This window comes from Rhinoraja longicauda, chromosome 13 (assembly GCF_053455715.1).
Source record: "Rhinoraja longicauda isolate Sanriku21f chromosome 13, sRhiLon1.1, whole genome shotgun sequence".
NCBI classification, from domain to species: Eukaryota; Metazoa; Chordata; class Chondrichthyes; order Rajiformes; family Arhynchobatidae; genus Rhinoraja; species Rhinoraja longicauda.
This window is the reverse complement of record NC_135965.1, coordinates 23,021,374-23,046,037: the sequence shown is the minus strand read 5'-3', so window position 1 is coordinate 23,046,037 and position 24,664 is coordinate 23,021,374. Positions and strand designations below refer to the sequence as shown.

Here is a 24,664-nt window from a genome sequence, read left to right as displayed (position 1 = left end):
AACCTTAATACCTGCTGCTCAAACAGCTACACACAGAATGATAAGGAGGTAGGTTAAGGATAGGACCTGTAACATAGGCTGATCCACGACAACACTCTAATCCATAATTAGCCATGCCGTGCAGCTAGTTAAAGAAAGAATATTCTTCACATCAGTCTCCAAACCACTTAACATGTGGTGTCTCTATATAGTACGAGGCTGGGCTCCCAAGTAACACATGGACACAGACTCCCTCCCTCAGACCATCATCTCACCCTCCCCCTGGGCACAGAAAACTAATTGTTTATTTTTGGCATTTTGTACACGGTTTTTGAAATAAGGGTAGCGTCACAGCTGGCCAGAGGTCCACCCTTACTCTCGGCTAAGATGCCAACTCAGCAATGTACCAAACGGCTAATCAAGAGCACCCTTGGGGCGGGCACACACACACACGCGAGTACAGACCCATGGAGTGTCCCGCGAGGGGCCGCGAGTGTTCAGGCTGTCAGGGGTAGAGGTTGGGGTGGAGACAGCCCCCCCTTCCCCAATCACCCCTGGTAGTCAATGTCCCTGGCCAGCACAAACCACCCCCTCCCACCCTTACATCCTCCCACCCTCATCCCTCCCCTCACTCCCAACGTGCACACACACACATCTAATGCCCAATCTGCCCACACTTCCACCCTCCGGGAAGGCAGAACTCAGGGAGAAACCCTTGGTATTCCCTGTCGTATGGGATATCGTTCCCAGCTCCAATTCCTCATTCCTTAACCCTAGCTATAGTAGCGTGTGTGTCCCATCTCTGGTAAATTCACTCCACCCAGTGTAAACTGAAGCCCCGACCCCATACGAACAAGGGAACACGGGCTTTTAAATCAGTAGTCATTCACCGCCCTCTTGGGAAACTGTAGCTCCCACATGGCGAAGCCTCCAGCTAACTCAGAGAGTTACCTATATAGACAGACCCATCCACCACACCACCGGGACTCTGTTTCTAATACTGTACTTACAGGAAGCCAAAATTAAAAAGAGTAATTTGCAAGGATCTATACATGCCGACATCCCTCCCTCTCCCACCCCACCAACCTGCCCCAGTTGGAATCACCATCGCTCTGTCTTCAGGAATAGCAGGAGCAATCACGTCTCCAGCTACCCCAGTGTACCAGCGGCTCCGACTGAAGACTTTCACCACGCACAGAAAGTTAACCGGGACGTTAAAAAAATTAGGAAATCGCCGTTGGGGCTTCCAGACACACGACACGGGCTTGGTAATGTTGCAGTAGTCCCATTGCAGCTTTGCCTTGATGTCAAGAGGCAGTGTGCCTTTCACTGATAGATTGCTCCCCAGGTTCTCGACAGACATGGTCTCGGTGCGGTTTCGAAGTTCAGCGCACACCCCGAACCCTGCTACCAGTTCATCATCGAGTTCCTGTTCAGTGTCATGAAGAAGACTTGGCTACTGCCGCCCGAACGAACCGACGCAAAGAAGACCTGTAATCACAAGGGAGACCGTCAGACCGGGGGCAGAGAATTTAGATTTAGAGATACAGCGCAGAAACAGGCCCTTCGGCCCACCGAGTCCGTGCCCACCAGCGATCACCCCGTACACTAGCACTATCCTACACAAACTAGGGACATTTTACAATTTTAACTTGCACGTCTTTGGTTGTGGGAGGAAACAGGAGCACCTGGATAAAGCCCACGCGGTCGCAGGGAGTACGTACAGACAACACCCTTACTCAGGATCAAACCCGAGTCTCTGCCGCTGTGAGGCAGCAACACTACCGCTGCACCACAGTGATTGAGCTTGCAATTATGAGAGGTATGTTTAGGATGGTGCCATCCAACCACATCGATCATCGATCACCTGTTCTCACTCATTCTATAGATAAGACATATAGATATAGGTGTCAGAGGTTATGGGGAGAAGGCAGGAGAATGGGGTTAGGACGGGGCGATAGATCAGCCAAGATTGTATGGCGGAGTAGACTTGAAGGGCCGAATGGCCTAATTCTACTCCTATCACATGATCTTATGACACAAAGTGCTGGAGTAATTCAGCGGGTCAGGCAGCATCTCTGGAGAACATGGATATGTGACATTTTGGGTCAAGACCCTTCTTCGGACTGCCCTGCTGAGTCACTCCTGCATTTCGTGTCGATGTTTATCCAACCAGCATCAGCAGTTCATTTTATTACACCAGTATTACACCAGAGAGGGGAAAAGTTTAAAGGAGATGTGTGGGGCAAGTTATTTTCACATAGAGTGGTGGCCGTCTGGAACGCGCTGCAGGTGTAGTTGGTGGAGGCAGATACGATGGTGGTGTTTAGGAGGCTTTTAGATGGACACATGGATATGCAAGGAATGGAGGGATACAGGCAGATAAGAGTTGGTCTTGGCATCATGTTCGACACAGATACTGTAGGCCAAAGAGCCTGTTCTTGTGCTGTACTGTTCTATGGTGCTAAGTTAAACCAATCTCATCTGCATGCATGTGAACCTCCATTCCCTGCATATCCACGTGCCTATCTAACCATTAGATTACACCCTCCTCCTCATCCCCCCTCCCCCCACTTTTACATGTGCCCATCCTCCACCCCCGCTGTGGAGGGCACACATTTCTCCCAGTATCTCCGACCCCCCTTCTCCCCCCCCCCCCCCCCACTACCCCCACGTCCCCTTCCAGCTATACCCCTCCCTCTGGCTTTACATTTCACTCCTCCTCTCCTGATCTAGCCCTTTAGTCTCCTTTAGCCTTGGTCACCCTGTCACCTCGCCTGTATCCACCTATCACTCGCCAGGGTTTGTCCTGCCTCTTCTCTTTTCCTGCATTCTCCCAACACACCCCCCACCTCCATCAGTCTGAAGAAAGGTCCAACCCCAAATGCTGCCTGTCCATCCCGTCCCCAGATGCTGCCTGACCCGCTGAGCTTCCCCAGCACTCTGTGACCGACGGCTGCCTAAAGGCCTCTTCATGGAGCTAGCTGCTGCTGCTGCCCAGGGTACGTGGGCTGGCGGGACCCCTACCTTGTCGTTACGTTCACACAGAAACTTCAAGCGTTGAGCTCTCTTGTGCATGAAGACCCCGTCCAGATGACCCGTCTCCACCGAACGGATCTCAATCGCCTTCTCTCCCCAGCCCATGATCTGGCTCGAGTGGATGTACGCTGTGGAGACCAAGAGGAGGAGGTTCACCAAAACATTCATGCTGTAGGAGCAGAATTAGGCCACTTGGCCCGAGTCTACTCCGCCATTTTATCTTTCCCACTCAACCCCATTCCACTGCCTTCTCCCCGTAACCCCTGACACCCGTACGAATCGAATCTGTCAACCTCCGCCTTAAAAATACCCAATGGCTTGACCTCCACAGCCTTCTGTGGCAATGTATTCCACAGAATTCCACACAATCACTCTAACTCAAGCAACTTCCTCCTCGTCTCCTTTAAAAAAAAACGTCCTTTTATTCTGAGGCTACGCCCTCTGGTCCTAGACACTCCCACTAGTAGAAACATCCTCTTCACATGCACAAGGATTAACAAACTCACAAGGAAGGCTGGCTCCATGCTGGGGGCGGAGTTGGATTCATGGGAGGTGGTCTTGGAAGGGAGGATGCTCCTCAAACTGCGGGGCACCCTGGACAATACAGCCCACCCCCTCCATGACACGCTGGATTCACCAAGATGGCCGTGCAGAATGCCACAGGAGATGCTTCTTCCCTGTGGCTATCAAACTGTACAACTCCTCCCCCTTCCGTCATGGGGTAGACTGACTCCCCTCCTCTCCCCGCTCCCCCCCCCCCCCCCCCTCCCGAATCCTTGCACATCCCCAATCCTTTCCACTTGTCACTTTAATTTCATGTTTCATGTATTTTGTGCTTTGATGACTGTTGGCAGACCAATTTCCCTTCTGGGATAAATAAAGTTCTATCGTATCGTATCGGTTCACTCTATTCCAGACCTTTCACTACTCGGTAAGTTTCAATGAGGTTCCCCCTCATCCTTCTAAACTCCAGCAAGAACAGGCCCAGGGACAACACACACTCCTCACACGTTAACCCAATCATCCCCAGAATCATTCGAGTGAACCTCCCTTGGACTCCCTCCATAGCCAGCATGTCTTTCCTTAGATAATGGGCCCAAAACTGCTCTCAATACTCCAAATACAGCCTGACCAGCACCTTATAAAGCCTCAACATTACAGCCCTGTTTTAACACTCTAGTCCTCTCGAAATGAATGCTAAAGTTGCATTTGCCTTCCTCGCTACCGCTTAAATGAACGCTTTGGGAATGCTGCACTGTACATTGCAAAGTCCGCTCACGCACAGTATCTGTGCTTTGTCTTTTCAGAGTTAACCTTCTGGCAGCCACTACCCATTCAACCTGCATGTTCACCTGCACCAACTCCCAAATGTCTGGGTACCTCTGGGTTCCGTGGGTGCGAGATGGACGTTCACGTCAATGGGAGTTCACTTCAATTGGCCACGGGAGGGAGGGAGGGAGGGAAGGGGACGGTGGGAAGGGGAAGGATGGCCGTCTGTGCCTTACCGACGGAGGTTGGCATCTCCCCCCACTGCAGCACGATGTCCTTGGTGATGCGGCCGTACGTGTTGACGTACACACCCTCGTCCTCGTAGCACACCAGCATCTCCATCCCCTCCGTCTTGGGAAGGATGATGAGCGCATGAGGGGTAACGTTGCCCTGAATCTATAGGGGGAGAGAGAGAAGGGGGGGGAGAGAGAGAGAATGAGGGGGGGATAGAGAGAGAAGGGGGGGGGAGAGGGAGAGGGGGGGGGGAGAGGGAGAAGGGGGGGAGAGAGAGAAGGGGGGGAGAGAGAGGGGGGGAGAGAGAGAGAGAGAATGAGGGGGGAGAGAGAGAGAGAATGAGGGGGGGATAGAGAGAGAAGGGGGGAGAGGGAGAGGGGGGAGAGGGAGAAGGGGGGGAGAGGGAGAAGGGGGGGAGAGGGAGAAGGGGGGAGAGAGAGAGGGGGAGAGAGAGGGGGGGAGAGAGAGGGGGGGAGAGAGAGAGGGGGAGAGAGAGAGGGGGAGAGAGAGAGGGGGAGAGACAGAGGGGGAGAGACAGAGGGGGAGAGAGAGAGGGGGAGAGAGAGAGGAAGAGAGAGAGGAGGAGAGAGAGGGGGAGAGAGAGGGGGAGAGAGAGAGGGAGAAGGGGAGAGAGAGAGGGGGAGAGAGAGAGAGAGGGGGAGAGAGAGAGGGGGAGAGAGAGAGGGGGAGGGGGAGGGAGAGAGAGAGAGGGGGAGAGAGAGAGGGGGAGAGGGAGAGAGAGAGGGGGAGGGAGAGAGAGAGAGAGAGAGGGAGAGAGAGAGAGGGGGAGAGAGAGAGGGGGAGAGAGAGAGGGGGAGAGAGAGGGGAAGATACCATTAGATCTGGGGGGCTCAGGGTGGGGCGAGGGGGCAGACATTTAAAGGGGAACGACTGAGGGGAAACCAATTCACACAATGGCCGATACAGGGTGTGGGTATATGGTGTATTTGGTGGCCATACGGTGCATGTGATGGGTGTATGGTGTACATATGTTGTGCACATGGTATACAGTGTGTACACGGGTGTACGGTGTGGTTATGGCCTACAGTTTCAAGAAGAAACCAAAAAGCCATGGGATGTTGGCCTTCATTGCAAGGGAGTTGGAGTATTGTTACAACAGTGCAAGGAAACTAGGAGCACCGTGGTACATCATTGTCCAATGCCTTTTAAGTCCCTTTAAAGAGACTTTAAAGAGGGTTTTAGACTTGCAGCATGGAAACATGCCCTTCGACCCACCGAGTCCATGCTGACCAGCGATCACCCCACACACTAGCACGATCCTACAAATTAGGGACAATGTTACTCCGTATCAGAGCTCATGCTGTGATCTCCACATTGGAGCTGCCCGTGGTCTCCACACTGGAGCTGCCCGTGGTCTCCACGTTGGAGCTGCCCGTGGTCTCCACGTTGGTGCTGCCCGTGGTCTCCACGTTGGAGCTGCCCGTGGTCTCCATGTTGGAGCTACCTGTGGTCTCCGCACTGGAGCTGCCCATGGTCTCCACACTGGAGCTGCCCGTGGTCTCCACGTTGGAGCTGCCCGTGGTCTCCACATTGGAGCTGCCCGTGGTCTCCGCGTTGAATAATAAATTTTCGCTTCCGTTTTCTGGCTTACCCAACATCGACTTACACAAGGGCGTGTGGGACGTAACCTCGATGCGGATCACAGAGGTTCCGCATAGTCTTGGATAAACAGAGCGTGGTACTTACATGTGAGGGTACATATATGTCATGGACGGTCCCTGAATCCACATCGATCACGTGGAAGCCAGAGTTGGACCCATAGATAACCTTTAACCGTTGCCCCTCTTCCACCGTCAAGTCAACCAGTAATGGCCTGTGCTGGAGATCTGCAAAAAACTGTCGAGGAAACATCGCACGTTTAAACAATGAAGGTTTTGCCAAATAACATGGAGAAAAGCACAGTGTGAGGCTACTGTACCTTGAAGGCCATGAACTTGTGGTAAGGTTTGGGGGCCCAGGCATAAATCTCCACCGCGTTCTTCAGAGCGATCACCAGAAACTTAATCCTCTCGTACTTCACTGCAACAAGGTTGGAGAAGTTGGGAATAGAGAGGGTAGATGTAAAGAGTCCTTTGCCCAGTGTAGGGGAATCAAGAATGAGAGGACATTGATTTCAGGTGAGGGGGGAAAGATTTAATTGGAACCTGAGAGGCAACCTTTTCACTCAGAGGGTGGTGGGTACATGGAATGATTGTAATCAATGATTGCAGATCCACTTCTGGGACCAGCAAGCAAAGATGTGCCTGGCCTCAGCGGCATCGTGACTTCACGCTGCCTCGGCTAGACCAGCAGCATAATCAAGGACAAGTCTCACCCCGGTCACTCCCTCTTCTCCCCTCTTCCATCAGGCGTGAGGTACAGAAGTGTGAAAACGCACCCCTCCAGATTCAGGGACAGTTTATTCCCAGCTGTTATGAGGCAACTGAACCGTCCTCTCACCAACTAGAGAGCAGTCCCGACCTGCTCTATACCTCATTGGAGACCCTCAAACTATTTTTAATCGGACTTATCTTGCACTACACGTTATTCTCTTTATCCCGTATCTGTACACTGTGGGCAGCTTCATTGTAATGGGTACAGTCTCTCCGCTGACTGGATAGCACGCAATCAAAAAGCTTTTCACTCTACCTCGGTACACGCTACAATAATAAACTAAACTAAACTATGGAACAAGCTGCCAGAGGAGGCAATACCATGACAATATATAAAAGACACGTGGACAGGTTCATGGACTGTGAGTAGGTGGGGCTAGCGTAGATGGGGCACTTTGGTCAGCATGGGCAAGTTCGGCTGTGGGGCCTGTTTCCATGTTGTATGAGCCTGTGACACTAAGTTAAAGATATTGGCACTGTGTGGATCTGGGGTCCACATATGTACAGAACACTGCGGCACAGATCTGGGGGTTCACATCTGTACAGACGAGGTAGACAGTCAGAACCTTTTCCCCAGCTGAGCCGCTGAGTTCCTCCAGCGGTTTGTTCCTCTCTCCTGGTTCTGACAACCTTATTCCACAGGGGTGGGTGGAGAGTCGGGCCCGGCGAGTGCAGAGTCGGGCCCGGCGAGTGGAGAGTCGGGCCCGGCGAGTGGAAACCCACGCTGGTGAAGCGGCAGCCCCTACGTACCGACTTTGTAGTGCACACATCCCTCCAGGTCCCCGACAGTGGTCCAACCCTGCTTCTTTTCCCCCTCCGGGTCGTTGTGCAGAAACCTGTTCTTCAGCCAGGACAGGTAGTACACCCTCAGCTTGTTCTTCTTCCCTGTACAGAGGGGAAAGATGATCACGACATTTAAATCTATCACGACAGTGGAGGCAAGAAAGGTTCAGAACAAATCAGGGCCGCCAACAGATGACCTTAGGAAGGGATTTATTCACAAAATGCTGGAGTAACTCAGCAGGTCAGGCAGCATCTCAGGAGAGAAGGAATGGGCGACGTTTCGGGTCAAGACCTTCTTATACTACCTTAGGAAGGGAGGCGCCTAGAATGACCCATTGTTGGCTGAGGAAGAGGTAACAATGAGAGAGATACAAGGATGCAAACAGTGGAATTGGTGCTTGAAATGAAAGAAATCAACCCTCATACGGCTGGGTTGTCAGCTGCCCAAGCGTACATTATAGACGGCCCGTTACACGTGGCAATAAACTAAAGTAAACAAAGCACATGGAGGAGGCTGGGTTACACTCACAAACCATCAACTCTTCAAACCGCTTACCGGATATAGTCACCAGGATGTTGAGACCTTCCAAGACGTCCATTTGATGGAAACGCCTTCTGCTGATCAGGTTGTAGACCTTCCCCTGCCCACTCCGATCCAGCAGCATTAAACCGTTCTCAGTGCCCACCAGAAGGTTCACTCCTAGAAGACAAAGCACGGAAGCACATCTTTGTGGGTGAGGGGAGCTTGCAATGTGCAAAGTATGTAGCATTCCCAAAAGGTTAACTTGCAGGTTGAGTCGGCGGCAAGGAAGGCAAATGCAATGCCAGGATTTATTTTGCTTTTGAGAGTGAGGGGTGGGGATGGGGTTTATGGAGACGGTATGGGACCACCCTGAGAGAGAGGGGTGGGGGGGGGGGGGTAAATGGGCACAGTACGGGACCACCCTGAGGGTGAGGGTGGGGTTTATGGGGATGGTACGGGACCACCCTGAGAGAGAGGGGTGGGGGGGGGGGGGGTAATGGGCACAGTACGAGATCACCCTGAGGGTGAGGGTGGGGTTTATGGGGATGGTACGGGACCACCCTGAAGGTGAGGGGTGGGGGGGGGGGGGGGTAATGGGCACAGTACGGGACCACCCTGAGGGTGAGGGTGGGGTTTATGGGGATGGTACGGGACCACCCTGAAGGTGAGGGGTGGGAGCAGGACAACGGGCGGCTGATTCCATCACGGCACTAGGAGAGGTCGTCACGTCACATCACGTGTGAGGCGTGGCAGGTGCATGCGTCCAAGCCTGTGCAAATACATGCATTCGAGTGTAAATGCACATACACACACGCATATGAAAAACACACACTCGCAATACATACATGCACAATCAAGGCATGCAACGCATGTACACAGCAGACATGTGTACACACACACATGCACTCTTAACAGGCGTACATGCAACACACACACACATTCCTCACAGCACTCTCATACACACACTCCAATGCACACATACATGCACACAGCCATACGCTCCCACACACACACACACGACTCCAAGTTATTCCAGGATAGGCAACATCTCCGGACAATGTGATTCTGGAAGCCACACTGCTCTACACCCACCAGGGGGTGCTGTTTAACACAGCCAACAATCGCCCCAATCCCAACATTGCCAACAATGGCCCTGTCCTGCCCGTGACCAAGATGGCCCTGTCCTGCCCGTGACCACGATGGCCTGTCCTACCCGTGACCAAGATGGCCCTGTCCTGCCCGTGACTATGATGGCCCTGTCCTGCCCGTGACCAAGATGGCCCTGTCCCGCCCGTGACCAAGATGGCCCTGTCCTGCCCGTGACCAAGATGGCCCTGTCCTGCCCGTGACCAAGATGGCCCTGTCCTGCCCGTGATCAAGATGGCCCTGTCCTGCCCGTGACCAAGATTGCCCTGTCCTGCCCGTGACCAAGATGGCCCTGTCCCGCCTGTGACCAAGATGGTCCTGTCCTGCCCGTGACCAAGATGGCCCTGTCCCGCCCGTGACTATGGTGGCTCAGTCCCACTAGGAATATGCAGCTCCAGTCTGCGCCTTAGAAAAGCCCTGGCTGCCCTGCCCGTGGGAAGCGGAGAAGCCGACGGTCTTCCCGTGCAGAGTTCCCCAGCACAACAACACAGCGACCCCGGGCAGTGGAGCGGAGGAAACTCCCATCCTGACCCAACTCCCAGTCCAAGCCACCGCCAACTGGCTGATGAAGAGGGGGGGAGTGGGGATATGATCGGAGGTGGTGGGGAGTGGTGGGCTGGAGGTGTTGGGGGGGGCGGGGGGGGGGAGTGGAGCCCATGACTCACCCCACAGTGCGGCGCACAGTATTTCGGAGTTGAACCTCTTCTTGTATTTGCGGATCTCGGGGGTGTCACTGTGGGGCCGAATGTTAGTGGGGTTGACGTTGACCACCGAGATCTTCCGGACTTCGTTCAGCTTGGCCTCTTCCTGCCTCAGCATCTCCGAGGTGAAGATCACTGTGGAAACACGGGAGCCGTCTGAGGATGGAGATCCAGGATGTGCCCGCGGGGACTGGCAGGAGCCACACTGTCCAACCCCTCTCTAAACCACCGCACACACCCAAGGGTCAATGAGGGTAGGGCAGTAGACATCATCCTCAGAGGCTTCAGCAAAGCCGTTGCTAAGATTCCACATCCAGGTGACTCTGGAAGGTTGGATCACTTGGGATCCAGGGAAAGCTAGCGAGCAATGCAGAATTAGTACGATGGAAGGAAGCAGAGGGCGAAGGTGGGAAGTTGCTTGTCAGACCGGAGGCCCGTGACTAGTGATGTGCCTCAGGGATTGGTGCTGGGCCTATTACTGCTTCTCATCTATATCAATGATTTGGATGTGAATCAAAGCCTAGAGGTCATAGCTTGAAGGCGAGACGGGCAAAGTTTAAAGGAGACGTGCGGGGCAGGTTTTATTTTTACAGAGGGTGGTGGTTGCCTGGAGCACTCAGCCAGGGGTGGTGGTGGAGGCAGGTACGGACGGTAGTGACGTTTAAGAGGCTGTTTAGATGGGCACTTGGATGTGCAGGGAATGGAAGGATATGGATCATGGCCTCCACAGCCTTACGTGGCACAAGTCAGTGGATATTTTTAAGGCAGAGATTGATAGATTCTTGATTAGTAATGGTGTCAGAGAGAAGTAAGGGTTATACAGTAATGGTGTCATGGGAAGGGCTGTAGGGGGAAGGTAGGAGAATGGGTTTGAGAGAGAAAGATAGATTAGCCATGATTGAAAGGCGGAGTAGACTTCATGGGCCAAATGGCCTAATTCTGCTCCTATAACCTATGAACATGTGCAGGCAGAGATTAGTTTAATTGGCATCATGTTCGGCATGGACATTGTGGGCTGAAGGGCCTGTTCCTGTACTGTACTGTTCTATGTTCTATGGTCTAAGGGAAAAATGACCAATTGGTCATCGCTCACCTGCTGCTGAAGACTCTTCCTCACTGCCGCTGGGCGACGTCTGGAACACCCTGGGGTCCACGAAAGGGGTGAAGGAGGACTTTGTGCCCGTCCCCCGGCCGAACTGTAAAGCAAGCGCACCGACCGATCAGGGCAAGGAGTCTACCCTGGGGAAGGACCAAAGGCTTGCACCCAACAACACCCACACATCGCACAACACCTTGAACAGAGCAAAACCTCTCATGCCCATAACCTTCATACTTTAGAGACACAGTGTGGAAACCGGCCCTTCGGTCCACTGGGTCTGTGCCGACCAGCGATCGTCCCGTCCACTAGCACTATCCTACACACTTGGGACAATTTACAATTTCACGAAAGCCAATTGACCTATAGACGCGCACGTCTTTGGAGTGTGGGTAAAACCGGAGCACCCGGAGAAAACCCACGTGGTTACTGAGAACGTGCAAACTCCGTATAGACAGCACCCGTAGTTAGGATCGAACCCGAGTCTCTGGCGCTGTGAGGTAGCAACTCTACTGCTGCGCTGCCATGCCGCTCCTCAACAGCACCTCTTTATAAATGTTGCGGGCACCTTGCTGAAGAGAAAGAATAAAGTAGAAGGAAGAAAGGAGAGAGGAGGGGGGAGAAAGTGGAGCGCCTCCCTGATAGCTGTTTACCCCGTTGCAGGTTCGAGGAAGACGGGGCGACCGAGAGAATGGGCAGCCAAGGCTGGGCCATTGAAGGGGGTTGAAAGAAGGGGGTTAAGGATGGAATCCCATGCCTCGGGTCCCAGGTGGGTGTAGGCATGGTCAGCGGTACCATGGCAACAGGAATTGGGAAAAGCCGGAATTGGAGGTGTGATGAGATCTCAATGGATTAATGGGAGGGTGGAGGAGCAGGCCATGGAATGTTGAGAGTGGACCCATGAGGCCTTGGGGCTGAGGGCACGTGCTTTAACAACATGCGAAAGACATTTGGACAGCACATGGATAGGAAAGGTTTGGAGGGATATGGGTCAAAGGCGGGCAGGCGGGACCAGCATTGATGTGGTATCTTGGTTGGCATGGGCAAGATGGGCCGAAGGGCCTGTTTCCGTGTTGACTGACTCCATGTAGAGGAGGTCAGATCCCTACCCAAAATGTCACCTATCCATTCCCTCCACAGATACTGCCTGACCTGCTGAGTTCCACCAGCACTTTGTGTTCTGAACAAATATCTAAGTTGGTTCAGAGAATAGAAATGGAAAATGCTTGACCCAATGTCAATGATTTCACCCTACGACCCCTTGACATAGAATCACGGGAGCAGCAAAGAAGGAGGCTGTTCGGCCTGTCGTGCACCGTGCTAGCTCTTTGCATGAGGAACCTTGTTGGTGTTGGTTGAGGTCTATCTAGGAGATGGTTCCTGGGGTGAGAGGGCTCTCTCCTCCCGGTGAGGCCCTCCCAGCAGTGGCGCCACCTACCCCAGCGGCTGAGTCCTTTTCCTGAGCGAGCTGAGATGATATCCGCCCCAGGGCTTCAGTTGGCGTGGTGGCAGGAGACTGGCTCTGCTGAACCAAATCAGGCAGATTGGTTTGGCTGGCAAAGCCATTACTGTCAGCATGGCCACTCCGCGATCTGTTGCCACAAGTCTGCAGAGACACAGAGAGGCAGATAGATAGATAGATAGATAGATAGAGAGGACAGGCAGAAGACAGACAGAGGGAAGCACATACACCACCAGCTACCGCCACCCAAGACAGAGTAGGACTAGCCCCTCTCCACCCCCCTCCTCTCCCCTGGCGTAAGGTCCATGGCAGCAAGAATTGGGGAAGGCCGGAATTGGAGGTGTGCAGAGATTTCAATGGCTTTATGGGCACGGTGGAGGAGCGACCCATGGAAGGAGGTTGAGAGTGGGAGCAGGGCACGGCAGCAGAGACAGGAGAGGAGGACATCGTCCATTGGGCAAGGGGAATCGACAGGGCTGCCATCTCTGGTTGGCCCACTACGCAAGGCCACTGGTCTTCCAACGGCCAATGGGAAGGACTCAAGCCCTCCACGCCTGATTGAATAGATCTCCAGCACCAATCGACCTTCAGAAAGGAGATGAGCAGGAATTTCTTCAGCCAGGGGGTGGTGAATCTGTGGAATTCATTGCCACAGACAGCGGTGGAGGCTATGTCATTGGGTGTTTTCGAAGCAGAGATTGACAGGTTCTTGATCAGTAAGAGTGCCAAAGGTTACGGGGGGAAGGCAGGAGAACGGGGTTGAGAGGGAGAGACAGATCAGCCACGATCGAATGGCGGAGCAGACTCGATGGGCCGAATGGCCTAATTCTGCTCCTATGACTTATGAACTTGAACTATTTGGCCAATTGGCAGTGCGAATGGCGGGTAGGGGGAGGGGAAACAACATGGGACATGGGAAAGGCCTGGATGATGGAAGAGGAGAGGGTGGAAGCAAGGTTGCTGACTTTCATGCTGCACATCTAAGACCAGGCCCATGACCCATGGTGGAGAACATGGAGACCAGGCTGGTGCGCAGTTACATGGATGAAGGACCTCCCTACAGCCCTCGCCCAGGGACACTGCGCCTGGTACCTGGGCATTCACTGGGGCTCCACTGTGAATCACACTGTGTGGAGTTTGCACGTTTGACCGTGTGGATTTCCTCCCACATCCCAAAGACGTGCAGGTTTGTAGGATAATTGGCTTCTGTCAGTTGTAAAATGTTCCTCGTTGTATAGGGTAGTGCTAGTGTATGGGGGATCACTGGTTGGCACGGACTCGGTGGGCCGAAGGGCCTGGTTCCGCGCTGTATCACTAAATCAAAAACTGAAGAACGAAAACTAAAAACACTAGGTTTGACTCCTTAAATATCCCAGGAAAGAACAGAGATCTTACACAGAGAGGAAGGCTGGCAAATCAGAGCATGCAGATTTAAGGCACAGACACAAGAGACCGCAGACAATAGAAACTGGAGCAAACAAAAAACAAACTGCTGGAGGAACTCAGCGGGTCGGGCAGCATCTGCGGTGGAGATGGAGGTGGACGGGCGATGTTTCGGGTTGCCACTCTTCCTGGAGATGATGAACATGAGGGAGACCATACATGACAAGGAAATAGAGATAAGGCTGATGGGATTGCCCTGTGAGCTAGCATACACTTGATGGGCTGAATAGTCTCCTTCTCGATCACAATATGACAAACTATTCAAAGACAGTGCGAAGAATATTCACCTCAGCCAGTTTCAAACTGTGCAGTAACAATGGAGACACAAGGAACTGAAGATCCTGAAATAACGAGCAAAGCTCAAAGTGCTGGAGGAACTCAGTGGGTCAGGCAGCAAATGTGGAGGGAATGGACAGACGATGTTTGGGGTGGGGACGGTAGTTGCAGGAGACAAGAGGGGAGGTCAGGTGTCAGAGATGTGAGGGGTGCTTTCTAAAGGCTGTCTGAACAGAAATGGAGGCAGATTTAACTGCAACTTCCAAACGAAAGCTGGATAAAGATAGGCAGGGGAAGCTGGAACATAGAGTCAAGGAGCTGTACAGCATGGAAACAGGCCCTTCAGCCAAACGTCAGTTTGGCCCGATTGTATTTATGTAATTGGATAGCATGCAAAACAAAGCTTTTCACTGTACCTCTGTACACGTGACAATAATTAAACCTGAACCTACCATAAACCTTCTCCTCTGCACATCACTCCATATCTGGGACCAGCTGTCAGAGGATGCTATAGAAGCAGATACATAGAAACACAGGCAATAGGTGCAGGAGTAGGCCATTCGGCCCTTCGAGCCAGCACCACCATTCAATATGATTATGGCTGATCATCGAAAATCAGTGCCCCGCTCCTGCTTTTTCCCCATATCCCTTGATTCCTTTAGCCCTAAGAGTTAAATCCTACCCTCTCTTGAAAACATCCAGTGAATTGGCCTCCACTGCCTTCTGTGGCAGAGAATTCCACAGATTCACAACTCTCTGGTGAAGAAGTTTTTCCTCATCTCAGTCATAAATGGCCTACCCCTTATTCTTAAACTTTGACCCCTAGTTCTGGACTCCCCCAACATCGGGAACATTTTTCCTGCATCTAGCCCATCCAATCCTTTAAGAATTTTATATTTTTCTATGATCCCTTCTCATCCTAAATTCCAATGAATACAAGCCCAGTTGACCCATTCTTTCATCATATGTCAGTCCCGCCATCCTGGGAATTAACCTGGAGAACCTAAGCTGCACTCCCTCAATAGCAATAATGTCCTTCCTCAATTTAGGAGACCAAAATTGCACACAATACTCCAGGTTTCACTAGGGCCCTGTACAACTGTTGTAGGACCTCCTTGCTCCTAAACTCAAATCCTCTTTTAATGAAGGCCAACATGCCATTCGCTTTCTTCACTGCCTGCTGTACCTGCATGCTTACTTTCAGTGACTGATGAACAAGCATACCCAGGTCTCGTTGCACCTCCCCTTCTCCTAATCTGACACCATTCAGATAATAATCTGCCTTCCTGTTCTTGCCACCAAAGTGGATAACCTCACATTTATCCACATTATACTGCATCTGCCATGCATCTGTCCACTCACCCAACCTATCCAAGTCATCCTCATAGCATCCTCATCGCAGCTCACACTGTCACCCAGCTTTGTGTCATCTGCAAATTTGGAGATATCACATTTAATTCCCTCGTCTAAATCGTTAATATATATTGTAAATAACTGGGGTCCCAGCAGCGAGCCTTGCGGCACCCCACTAGTAACTGCAATCAGGAGTTTTTAAAGATATATGGATAGGAAGGTTTTAGAGGAATATGTGCCAAATGCAGGCAAAAGAAACCAACCCAACATGTAAGCAAGTTGGCATAGACAAAGTGGGCCGAAGGGCCTGTCTCCTTGTTGTGGTCTGTGACATTTTCTCACTTTCCTTGTTCTGATGGAGCTTTGTCAACCTGAACCATTAAACTTCCCTCACTCTCCGCCCCTCACTCTCCCTCCCTCACTCTCCCTCCCTCACTCTCCCTCTCCCTCCCTCCCTCCCTCACTCTCTCCACATCCGTCACTCACTCTCCCTCCCTCCCACACTCTCTCCACCTCCATTAATCTCCCTCCCTCTCCCTCCCTCCCTCACTCTCCCTCCCTCCCTCACTCTCCCTCCCTCCCATCCTCACTCTCCTTCCCTCCCATCCTCACTCTCCCTCTCCCACTCTCCCTCCCTCCCTGACTCTCCCTCCCTCACTCTCCCACCTCCCTCACTCTCCCACCTCCCTCACTCTCCCACCTCCCTCACTCTCCCTCCCTCCCTCACTCCACAGAAGCCGTCTGACATGCTGCTTGATGCCCGTTTGGATTCAGAATACCCTGCGTAGACAATTTATTACTCTGATCGATTTGTACCAGCATCTGCAGTTATTTTCTTATACTCTGATCGGCACGCCTGGCCTGTTAAGGCGGTGGGAACAGACTCAAGAGGAACGTTCGAAAAAGTAAGGAATAAACCCTGAAAGGGAAATGTTGCAAGGCTCACGCCAAAGAACTCTTTCAAAGAGTTGACCAAGTGCATTGAGCAACCTCCTTCTGTGCTGTGAGGTTCAGTGATTCGATCAACAAATAATATCCCAGCAGTCAAAGTCCAATGGTCTGTCGTGGACCAACCACGTTGAAGCGACAGCCATGAAGCTACAACAACACCTCTACTTCCTGAGGAAACTCAGCATGTCTCCAGTGACTCTTACAAAACTTCTACAGATGCACCATGGAAAGCATACAGTCGGGTTGCACCACAGCCCGGTTTGGGAACAGCTCTGCCCAAGACCGCCAGAAATTACAGAGCATTGTAGATGTAGCCCAGTCCATCACACAGACTAGACTCCCCACCATCGACATTTCACGCTGCCTCGGGAAAGCAGCCAACATAATCAAAGATTTGTCCCAGCCTGGTCATTCCTCCTTCTCCCTGCTACCGTCTGGCAGAAGGTACAGCAGCTTGAAACGTGTACCACCAGACTCAGAAATACCTTCTTCTCCTCCGTTATCAAGTTTCTGAAGGTCCTTATGGAAGGACCTTATGGAAGGACCTTATGGAAGGACCTTATGGAAGGGTACTGTCAGATTCACCTCTGCCCCATTGTGGGCATTGCCGATGGAACTGGTGAGCTGCAATGCTGAGAACTATATTCTGCACTCGGTATCTTCCCCTTTGCTCTACTTATTGCACGAGTTTGACTTGAATATGTTCTTGTACATTATCGGATCTGGTTGGAAAACATGAAAAACAAGGCTTTTCACTGAAACGTGGTACAGGTGACAGCAATAAACCAAAACCGATAAGACACATCTTTGCCTTCCTAGATCAACGTGAACTGGGAGCAGAGACAACAGGAACCGCAGGTGCTGGAATCTTGAGCAAAACATAAAGTACTGGATTAACTCAGCGCGTCAGGCAGCATCTGGGGAAGGTATGGACAGGCGACATTTCAGGTCGGGACCCTTCTTCAGACTGTTCAGACGGAACCCATCTGAAGAATTGGTCCCGACCAGAAACGTCGCCTGTCCATACCTTCCCCAGATGCTGCCTGACCCGCTGTGTTCCTCCAGTACGCTGTGCTTTGCTTGTGAACTGAGCAGATCCTGGTGTGGCTTTGCTATAGACGTTGTCAAACATCATTGTAGGCTTCATAGAATCACATGGGGACCACATCTGGCCAGATGCACAGACATGGGGGTTTAGCCCGTTGTAGGTACAAGCTTCTCTAAAAACAGGACACATCTAACAGGAGTATTTGCCTTGGCATTGTGTTCGCCATAGACATTGTGGGCCAAAGAGCCTGTTCCTGTGCTGCACTGCTCTATGTTCTACGTCTCATCAATACCAACCCTCGGAGGACTGTAGGGAGAGCCGTGGCCAGCTGGTTTGTGATCTTTCTCCCCAACCCCTGCTCCCCCATCTTCTCAAACCATCTCTCTCTCTACCTCGACCCCTCTGACCTCTGACATCCACAAGGCTGAAAAGTGAAAGGCCTTGATGGAGTGGATGTGGAAAGGATGTTTCCACTTATGGGAGCGTCTATAATCAAAGGCTCCAGCCTCAGAATAAAAGGGTGTACCTTGAGAATCAAGATGAGGAGGAATTTCTAGTAGGTGGTGAATTTGTGGAATTCATTGCCAGACACGATGGTGCCTGCCATCATTGGGTATTTTTAAAGCTGAGATTGACATATTCTTGACTAGAAACGGCGTCAGGGGTTATGAGAAGAAGTCAGGAGCATGGGGTTGAGAGTGATAGATCAGCCATGGCGAAGCAAACTTGATGGGCCGAATGGCCTAATTCTGCTCCTTTGTCTTATGGCCCACTCACTGGCAGGCATCACTTCATCACTCAGCTTCGCGGGTCTCATAAACCCTGCCCAACCCACTCAACCAACCTGCAAGGCTTCCTTTTACAAAGTGAGGCGGACCAGAGGTTTTGCTTGTTCCCTGCACCGACGGGCCGGTCCACCAGCTGACCTTTCAACCATCACTCTGCCTGACCCTTGAACCCACGGAGCAGGCACATACCTCTCGGATAATCAGGGTTCCATCTGCGGACGGATTTCTGTAGCGATCGGAGGAGAGGGGTCCCTCGCACACTCCCCCCTGCCCCACCCCATACTCCTTACTGTAGCGCTCGCCGGCATCCGGGGCAGAGGTGGGCCTGCAGGCAAAGAGCTGGAGTCAGCAGAGGCAGTGTGTACGCAGCGAGGACTGAGGGCGGAGGAAGGAGAGACACCAAGGAGGGAGAGGGTTGAAAAGGGAGAGAAGATTGGCAGCTCGATAGCGTTGGTTCTCAGGCCAGGGGTTGGGAAGAGATGACATTCAAAGGCTGCTTTCCACGCACCAATGATAATGGGATCGTTTGGTTCAAAGGTTTATTTGTAATAAACACTCTGCCTCTTGGACAGCACGAGCCCTGAAGAGGAGAAACAAGGAGCTGCAGATGCTGGTTTCACAAGTGCTGCAAGTGACTCAGTGGGTCAGGCAGCATCGCTGGAGAACACGAATTGGTGATGTTTTGGGTCGGGGCCCTTCTTCAGGCCGGGGTGATGTTTCGGTCGGGACCCTTCCTCAGACTGATTGTAGGGTCCCAACCCCAAACGCCACTTATCCATGTTCTCCAGGGATGCTGCCTGACCTGCTGAGTTACTCCAGCACTCTGCGTCTTTTTTTCGTAAACCTGCATCTGCAGTTCCTTGTTAGTCATGTGCGGAGTGAGGTGGGCTGTCGAGTGTGAGGGGGACGGCCGAGGGAGTAGGGGGACCCGCGCCATCGAGAGCAAGGAGAGGGGCTTCACCTCTGGCAGCAGAAAATAAGTCTACTTGATCAACTTTATGTAACTTTGTTGGGTACTAGAAATATGGCACCTCTCTGTGTACTGCTTAGGTAAGGTGCTGTATGACCTTACAGGGCTGTTTGATAAAACAAAGAGATTCACTGTATCTAGGTGCATGTGGCTATAAAGTATCATTGAAGGGGGGCGTTATTCGGGGGGGGACTGTCACTCGGGGACCGTCACTCGGGGGGGGACCGTCACTCAGGGGGACCGTCACTCGGGGGGACGCTACTCGGGGGGACGCTACTCGGGGGGGCATCACTCGGGGGGGGACGTCACTCGGGGGACACCGTCACTCGGGGGGGACCGTCACTCGGGGGGGACCGTCACTCGGGGGGACGCTACTCGGGGGGACGCTAATCGGGGGGGGGCATCACTCGGGGAAGTCACTCGGGGGGACTGTCACTCGGGGGACCGTCACTCGGGGGGACGCTACTCGGGGGGACGCTACTCGGGGGGGGCGTCACTCGGGGACATCACTCTCGGGGACCGTCACTCGGGGGGACCGTCACTCGGGGGGGGACCGTCACTCGGGGGGGACGCTACTCGGGGGGACGCTACTCAGTGCCGTTTTCCAGTTGGGAGTGATGTTTGACCTTTCCCTTACATGATCCTGGGAATGCCGCTGACTGGCACCGTTCCATCCTGAGCCTCATTGTCCCCATCTTCCTCCTCCTCTTCCTCCTCCTCCTCATCGCTGCTCTCCGATTCCTCGCTGGACGAGGAGTAGTCGGTCACTTTAATGGGAGGCCGGCTGGTCTCGTCAGCCCGAAGCTCCCGTAACTCTTTAGCCAGAGCAGTCAGGTCCTGAGGGAGAAAGAAACGAGAGGAAAATATAAACTCTCCAGAAGGAGGTCATGTTGTTATTCTTGTCCGGTACTGAGGGCTGGAGAGGGGGGACAAGTCTCCAGCGCAGGCAAGGGCACTCCCCCCCCCCCCCTCCCCCCTCCAATAGGGGACGTGTAGAGATACCTCTACCTGTGGGCAAGTCCAGAACTAGGAACCAAGGACAATACCGGCACATCGATGTAGTCAGGTACTACGGAGAGCGTGGTGGCAGTGGGTGAGGGAGAAAGAGGAATGGGGTTAAGGGGAAGCCAGATAAACTCAGGAGGGAGAGAGGGATAGAGGGAGGAGGAGATGGAGGGAATGAGGGCATCGAGCATCTGAAAGCCCTGCTCCTCAACAATCCAACAGCAGCTATCAAGAGTCCGATGGGAGAACAGAAACAGTTATTTCAAAGTTGAGTTCAGGACAGGTCCAATGAAAAGGTTTTGTGTGCGAACCAGTCAGTGGATATACATGATTATAATCGAGCCGTCCACAGTGTAGAGATCCAACAAAGGGGAATAACCTTTAGTGCACGATAAAGTCCAGTAAAGTCCGATTAAAGATAGTCCGAGGGTCTGCAATGGGATAGATGGGAGGCTAGGTCTGCTCTCTAGTTGGTGATAGGATGATTCAGTTGCTTTATAACAGCTGGGAAGAAACTGTCCCTAAATCTTGAGGTGTGCGTTTTCACACTTCTGTACCATCTTTCTTGTTAGTTTTGGGAATGGGAATGAAGGCTAATTGGTTGAATGGCCTATTGGGTATTGGAACTAGTTCACATGACTAGAGTGCCAGTAAATCATCCAACCAATCACAACAATTCAAGCCTTTACTTTTCAGAAAAGAATAAATAGAAAACTCAAACAAAAAAGACATAAAGTGCTGGAGTAAATCAACGGGTCAGGCAGCATCTCTGGAGAACAGGGACAGGTGACGTTTCAGGTCGGGACCCTTCTTCAGAATGATTGTAGTGGGGGAGGGGGGGAGAGTAAGCTGGAAGAGAGGTGTTGGTGAGACAGCCTGGTCAGTGATAGGTGGATACAGGAGAGGGGGGTGTTGGTTGGCAGATGGGAGGACAAAGACCAGCGATGAAAAGACAAAAAGTGTGAGATAACGAGATTGGTGGAAAATGTGAAGCCAGAGAAAGGACTATAGGGGGAAGGGGGCAGGGAGAAATGGGTGTACATCCAGGCCAGTCTGAAGAAGGGTCCGGACCTAAATCATCACCTATCCATCTTCTCCAGAGATGCTGCCTGACCCGCTGAGTTACTCCAGTACTTTGTGGCATTTTTGGTTGACCAGCATCTGCAGTTCCTTATATCTATGATAGAAAGCCCACTTTGGAGTCAGCGTACGTTCCCACGGTTACCTGTGGAGGTGGCACTAACCTCATCAATGGCTTTCTTATAGCTCTGGGAGGGAGGGAATGTTAGTCCGCGATCGAGATATATGAGAGAGAGAGAGGGAGAGAGAGCGAGAGCGAGGGCGAGGGCGAGGGCGAGGGCGAGGGCGAGGGCGAGGGCGAGGGCGAGGGAGAGGGCGAGGGAGAGGGAGAGGGAGAGGGAGAGGGAGAGGGAGAGGGAGAGGGAGAGGGAGAGGGAGAGGGAGAGGGAGAGGGAGAGGGAGAGGGAGAGGGAGAGGGAGAGGGAGAGGGAGAGGGAGAGGGAGAGGGAGAGGGAGAGGGAGAGGGAGAGGGAGAGGGAGAGGGAGAGGGAGAGGGAGAGGGAGAGGGAGAGGGAGAGGGAGAGGGAGAGGGAGAGGGAGAGGGAGAGGGAGAGGGAGAGGGAGAGGGAGAGGGAGATAGAGACAGAGGTTAAAGAAAAAAAATTGGAGATGTTAGTTTAAAAAAAAGTTAAAACCGACGGACAATTTCAACGCCTGATGGCACATCACTTGATCAAACAAAATGATGGCATTGCTCACTAGGCCCTCCTGTTGTCCACAGGGGGTAATTGCTTCCCTACGCAGAACAGGGGGTCGGTCAGTCTGAAGAAGGGGCCCGACCCGAAACGTCACCTACTCCTTTTCTCCAGAGGTGCTGCCTGACTCGCTGAGGTACTCCAGCACTTTGTATCTATCTTCGGTATAAACCAGCATTTGCAGTAACTTCCTACACCGGGGGTCAGTAACACCCACCCTCTGCCTCCTGCTCCCTGGGGAAAAGAATCCCATCCTATCCAGCCTCTCCTCATAACTACCTTCCATAAGGCCAAGAGGAGGCTCATAAGTCACAGGAGCAGAATTAGGCCATTCGGCCCATCGAGTCCGCTCTGCCATTCGATCATGGCTGACCTACCTTTTCCTCAACCCCATTCTCCTGCCTTCTCCCCATAACCTTTCACACCCTTACTAATGAGGAACCCTTACTAATGAGAACCCCCGCTGTAAAAGTACCCAACGGCTAAACCTCCACAGCCATCTGTGGCAATGAATTCCACAGATTCACCACTCTCTGGCTAAAGAAAGGTACGTCTTTTCATTCCGAGGCGGTGCCCTCGGGTTCTGGTCCTTAGTTCCATCCCAGTGCAATGTCCTCTGCACCCTCTTCAGCGCCAGCATTACCACCATCTGCTGCCACCTGCAAGCATCCTTGGACTTGCTCATCAGACTCCCTCCGTTCCTCAATACTCCTTGGGCCCCCACCAACAGGTAGTCAAGGCAACAAACAAAAAATGCGGGATGCCTCACAAAACAGTTCTCAGGGATAATGAGAAAAGAACAGGGAGACGTGGGCTGGACTGGATAGTCCCACTGAAGATGGGCCGAGCAGTCTCTGTCGTGCAGCCAGATGGAGCCAGAATGCAGTCAATGGGCCGAATGGCATCCTCAGGTGCCATGACAGTGGGTGTGTTGTAGATGAGGAGCCTCAGTCCGCCGGCTGGCCCCTCTGCCTGTCAGCCCAGTTGACTGGTCAACCCGTTCCGTCTATTGTCCAAGACCGGGTGTTGCCCCAATACATTGGTCAGCATGGGAGCATGGCTGTGTCTGTCACCCCCCCCCCCTACCTATCGCCCCCACCCCCACCCCCCTCCGCCTATAGTCGGGCGTGGACTCACCGCCGGCCTCCCCGGCCTCGTTAGCTCGTGACTCTCCTCAGGTCTCCGGGTGGCATCGTGCGGCAGGACGGGTGATCCCTCAGCCTTGCCTGTACCTGCGGCGACAACGAGGGAGCAACGTGAGGGGCCGGAACAGACCCCCTCCCCCCCCCCCGCAACAACAACCTGCATTCACATAGCGCCTGGCCCCAAATGCAGGATACTCAACTGCAAAGTCTGTGGTGGTGGGGGACTGCGTTCATGCCACAGTACATTACATCTTTTATAAATATAAGGGCGGCACAGTGGCAGAGTTGCTGCCTTACAGCTCCAGAGATCCAGGGCTCATTCCTGACTATGGATGCTGTCAGTACGGAGTTTGTATGTTCTCCCTGCGGGTTTTCTCCGGGTGCTCCGGTTTCCTCCCACACTCCAAAACTCACAGGTTTGTAGGTTAATTGGCTGTGGTAAATTGTAAATTGTCTCCAGTGTGTAGTTTAGTGCTGGTGTACGGGGATCGTGCTGGTGTACGGGGATCGTGCTGGTGTACGGGGATCGTGCTGGTGTACGGGGATCGTGCTGGTGTACGGGGATCGTGCTGGTGTACGGGGATCGTGCTGGTGTACGGGGATCGTGCTGGTGTACGGGGATCGTGCTGGTGTACGGGGATCGTGCTGGTGTACGGGGATCGTGCTGGTGTACGGGGATCGTGCTGGTGTACGGGGATCGTGCTGGTGTACGGGGATCGTGCTGGTGTACGGGGATCGTGCTGGTGTACGGGGATCGTGCTGGTGTACGGGGATCGTGCTGGTGTACGGGGATCGTGCTGGTGTACGGGGATCGTGCTGGTGTACGGGGATCGTGCTGGTGTACGGGGATCGTGCTGGTGTACGGGGATCGTGCTGGTGTACGGGGATCGTGCTGGTGTACGGGGATCGCTGGTTGGCACGGATTCGCTGGGCTGAAGGGTCTTTTTTCCGCGATCTCTAAAGTCTAAAGCAAAGAAAAGCCACCTGTGCTCCAAGGAATGAAGTCCTAGCCTGCGCATACGTCTAACGCAGGGAACATTTACGAGGATGTTGCTGGTTCTCGATGGCCTAAGCTACAGGGACAGATAACAGGGCTATGACTTTCTGAAGAAAGTCTGAAGACGGGTCTCGACCTGAAACGTCACTTATTCCTCTCCAGGGATGCTGCCTGTCCCGCTGAGTTACTCCAGCATTTTGTGTCTACTCAGGCCAGGACTTTATTCCTTAGAGCGCAGGAGGCTGAGATGTGATCTTATAGAGGTGGGCCAAATCATGAGGCGAACAG

At 52.9% G+C, this 24,664-nt stretch overlaps 1 protein-coding gene across 2 annotated transcripts in view; it reads right to left on the bottom strand.

Moving 5' to 3' along the window:
* Window positions 1–606: 606 nt before the first annotated feature.
* The window catches only part of LOC144599545 (traf2 and NCK-interacting protein kinase-like), a 37,242-nt gene continuing 13,184 nt past the window's right edge, over window positions 607–24,664 (bottom strand). The window contains exons 6-18 of one of the 2 annotated variants that reach the window (XM_078410560.1): window positions 23,372–23,466; window positions 20,092–20,291; window positions 18,674–18,809; window positions 12,602–12,769; window positions 11,161–11,263; window positions 10,032–10,202; window positions 8,254–8,397; window positions 7,665–7,799; window positions 6,461–6,561; window positions 6,229–6,378; window positions 4,524–4,683; window positions 3,007–3,146; window positions 607–1,470 (exon numbers count right to left, since the gene is read on the bottom strand). In XM_078410560.1, coding sequence (XP_078266686.1) covers window positions 1,387–1,470; window positions 3,007–3,146; window positions 4,524–4,683; window positions 6,229–6,378; window positions 6,461–6,561; window positions 7,665–7,799; window positions 8,254–8,397; window positions 10,032–10,202; window positions 11,161–11,263; window positions 12,602–12,769; window positions 18,674–18,809; window positions 20,092–20,291; window positions 23,372–23,466 — 1,787 coding nt within the window. In that variant the 3' untranslated portion in view covers window positions 607–1,386. The remainder of the gene's footprint in view (window positions 1,471–3,006; window positions 3,147–4,523; window positions 4,684–6,228; window positions 6,379–6,460; window positions 6,562–7,664; window positions 7,800–8,253; window positions 8,398–10,031; window positions 10,203–11,160; window positions 11,264–12,601; window positions 12,770–18,673; window positions 18,810–20,091; window positions 20,292–23,371; window positions 23,467–24,664) is intronic. The other variant, XM_078410561.1, reaches the window with a different exon arrangement.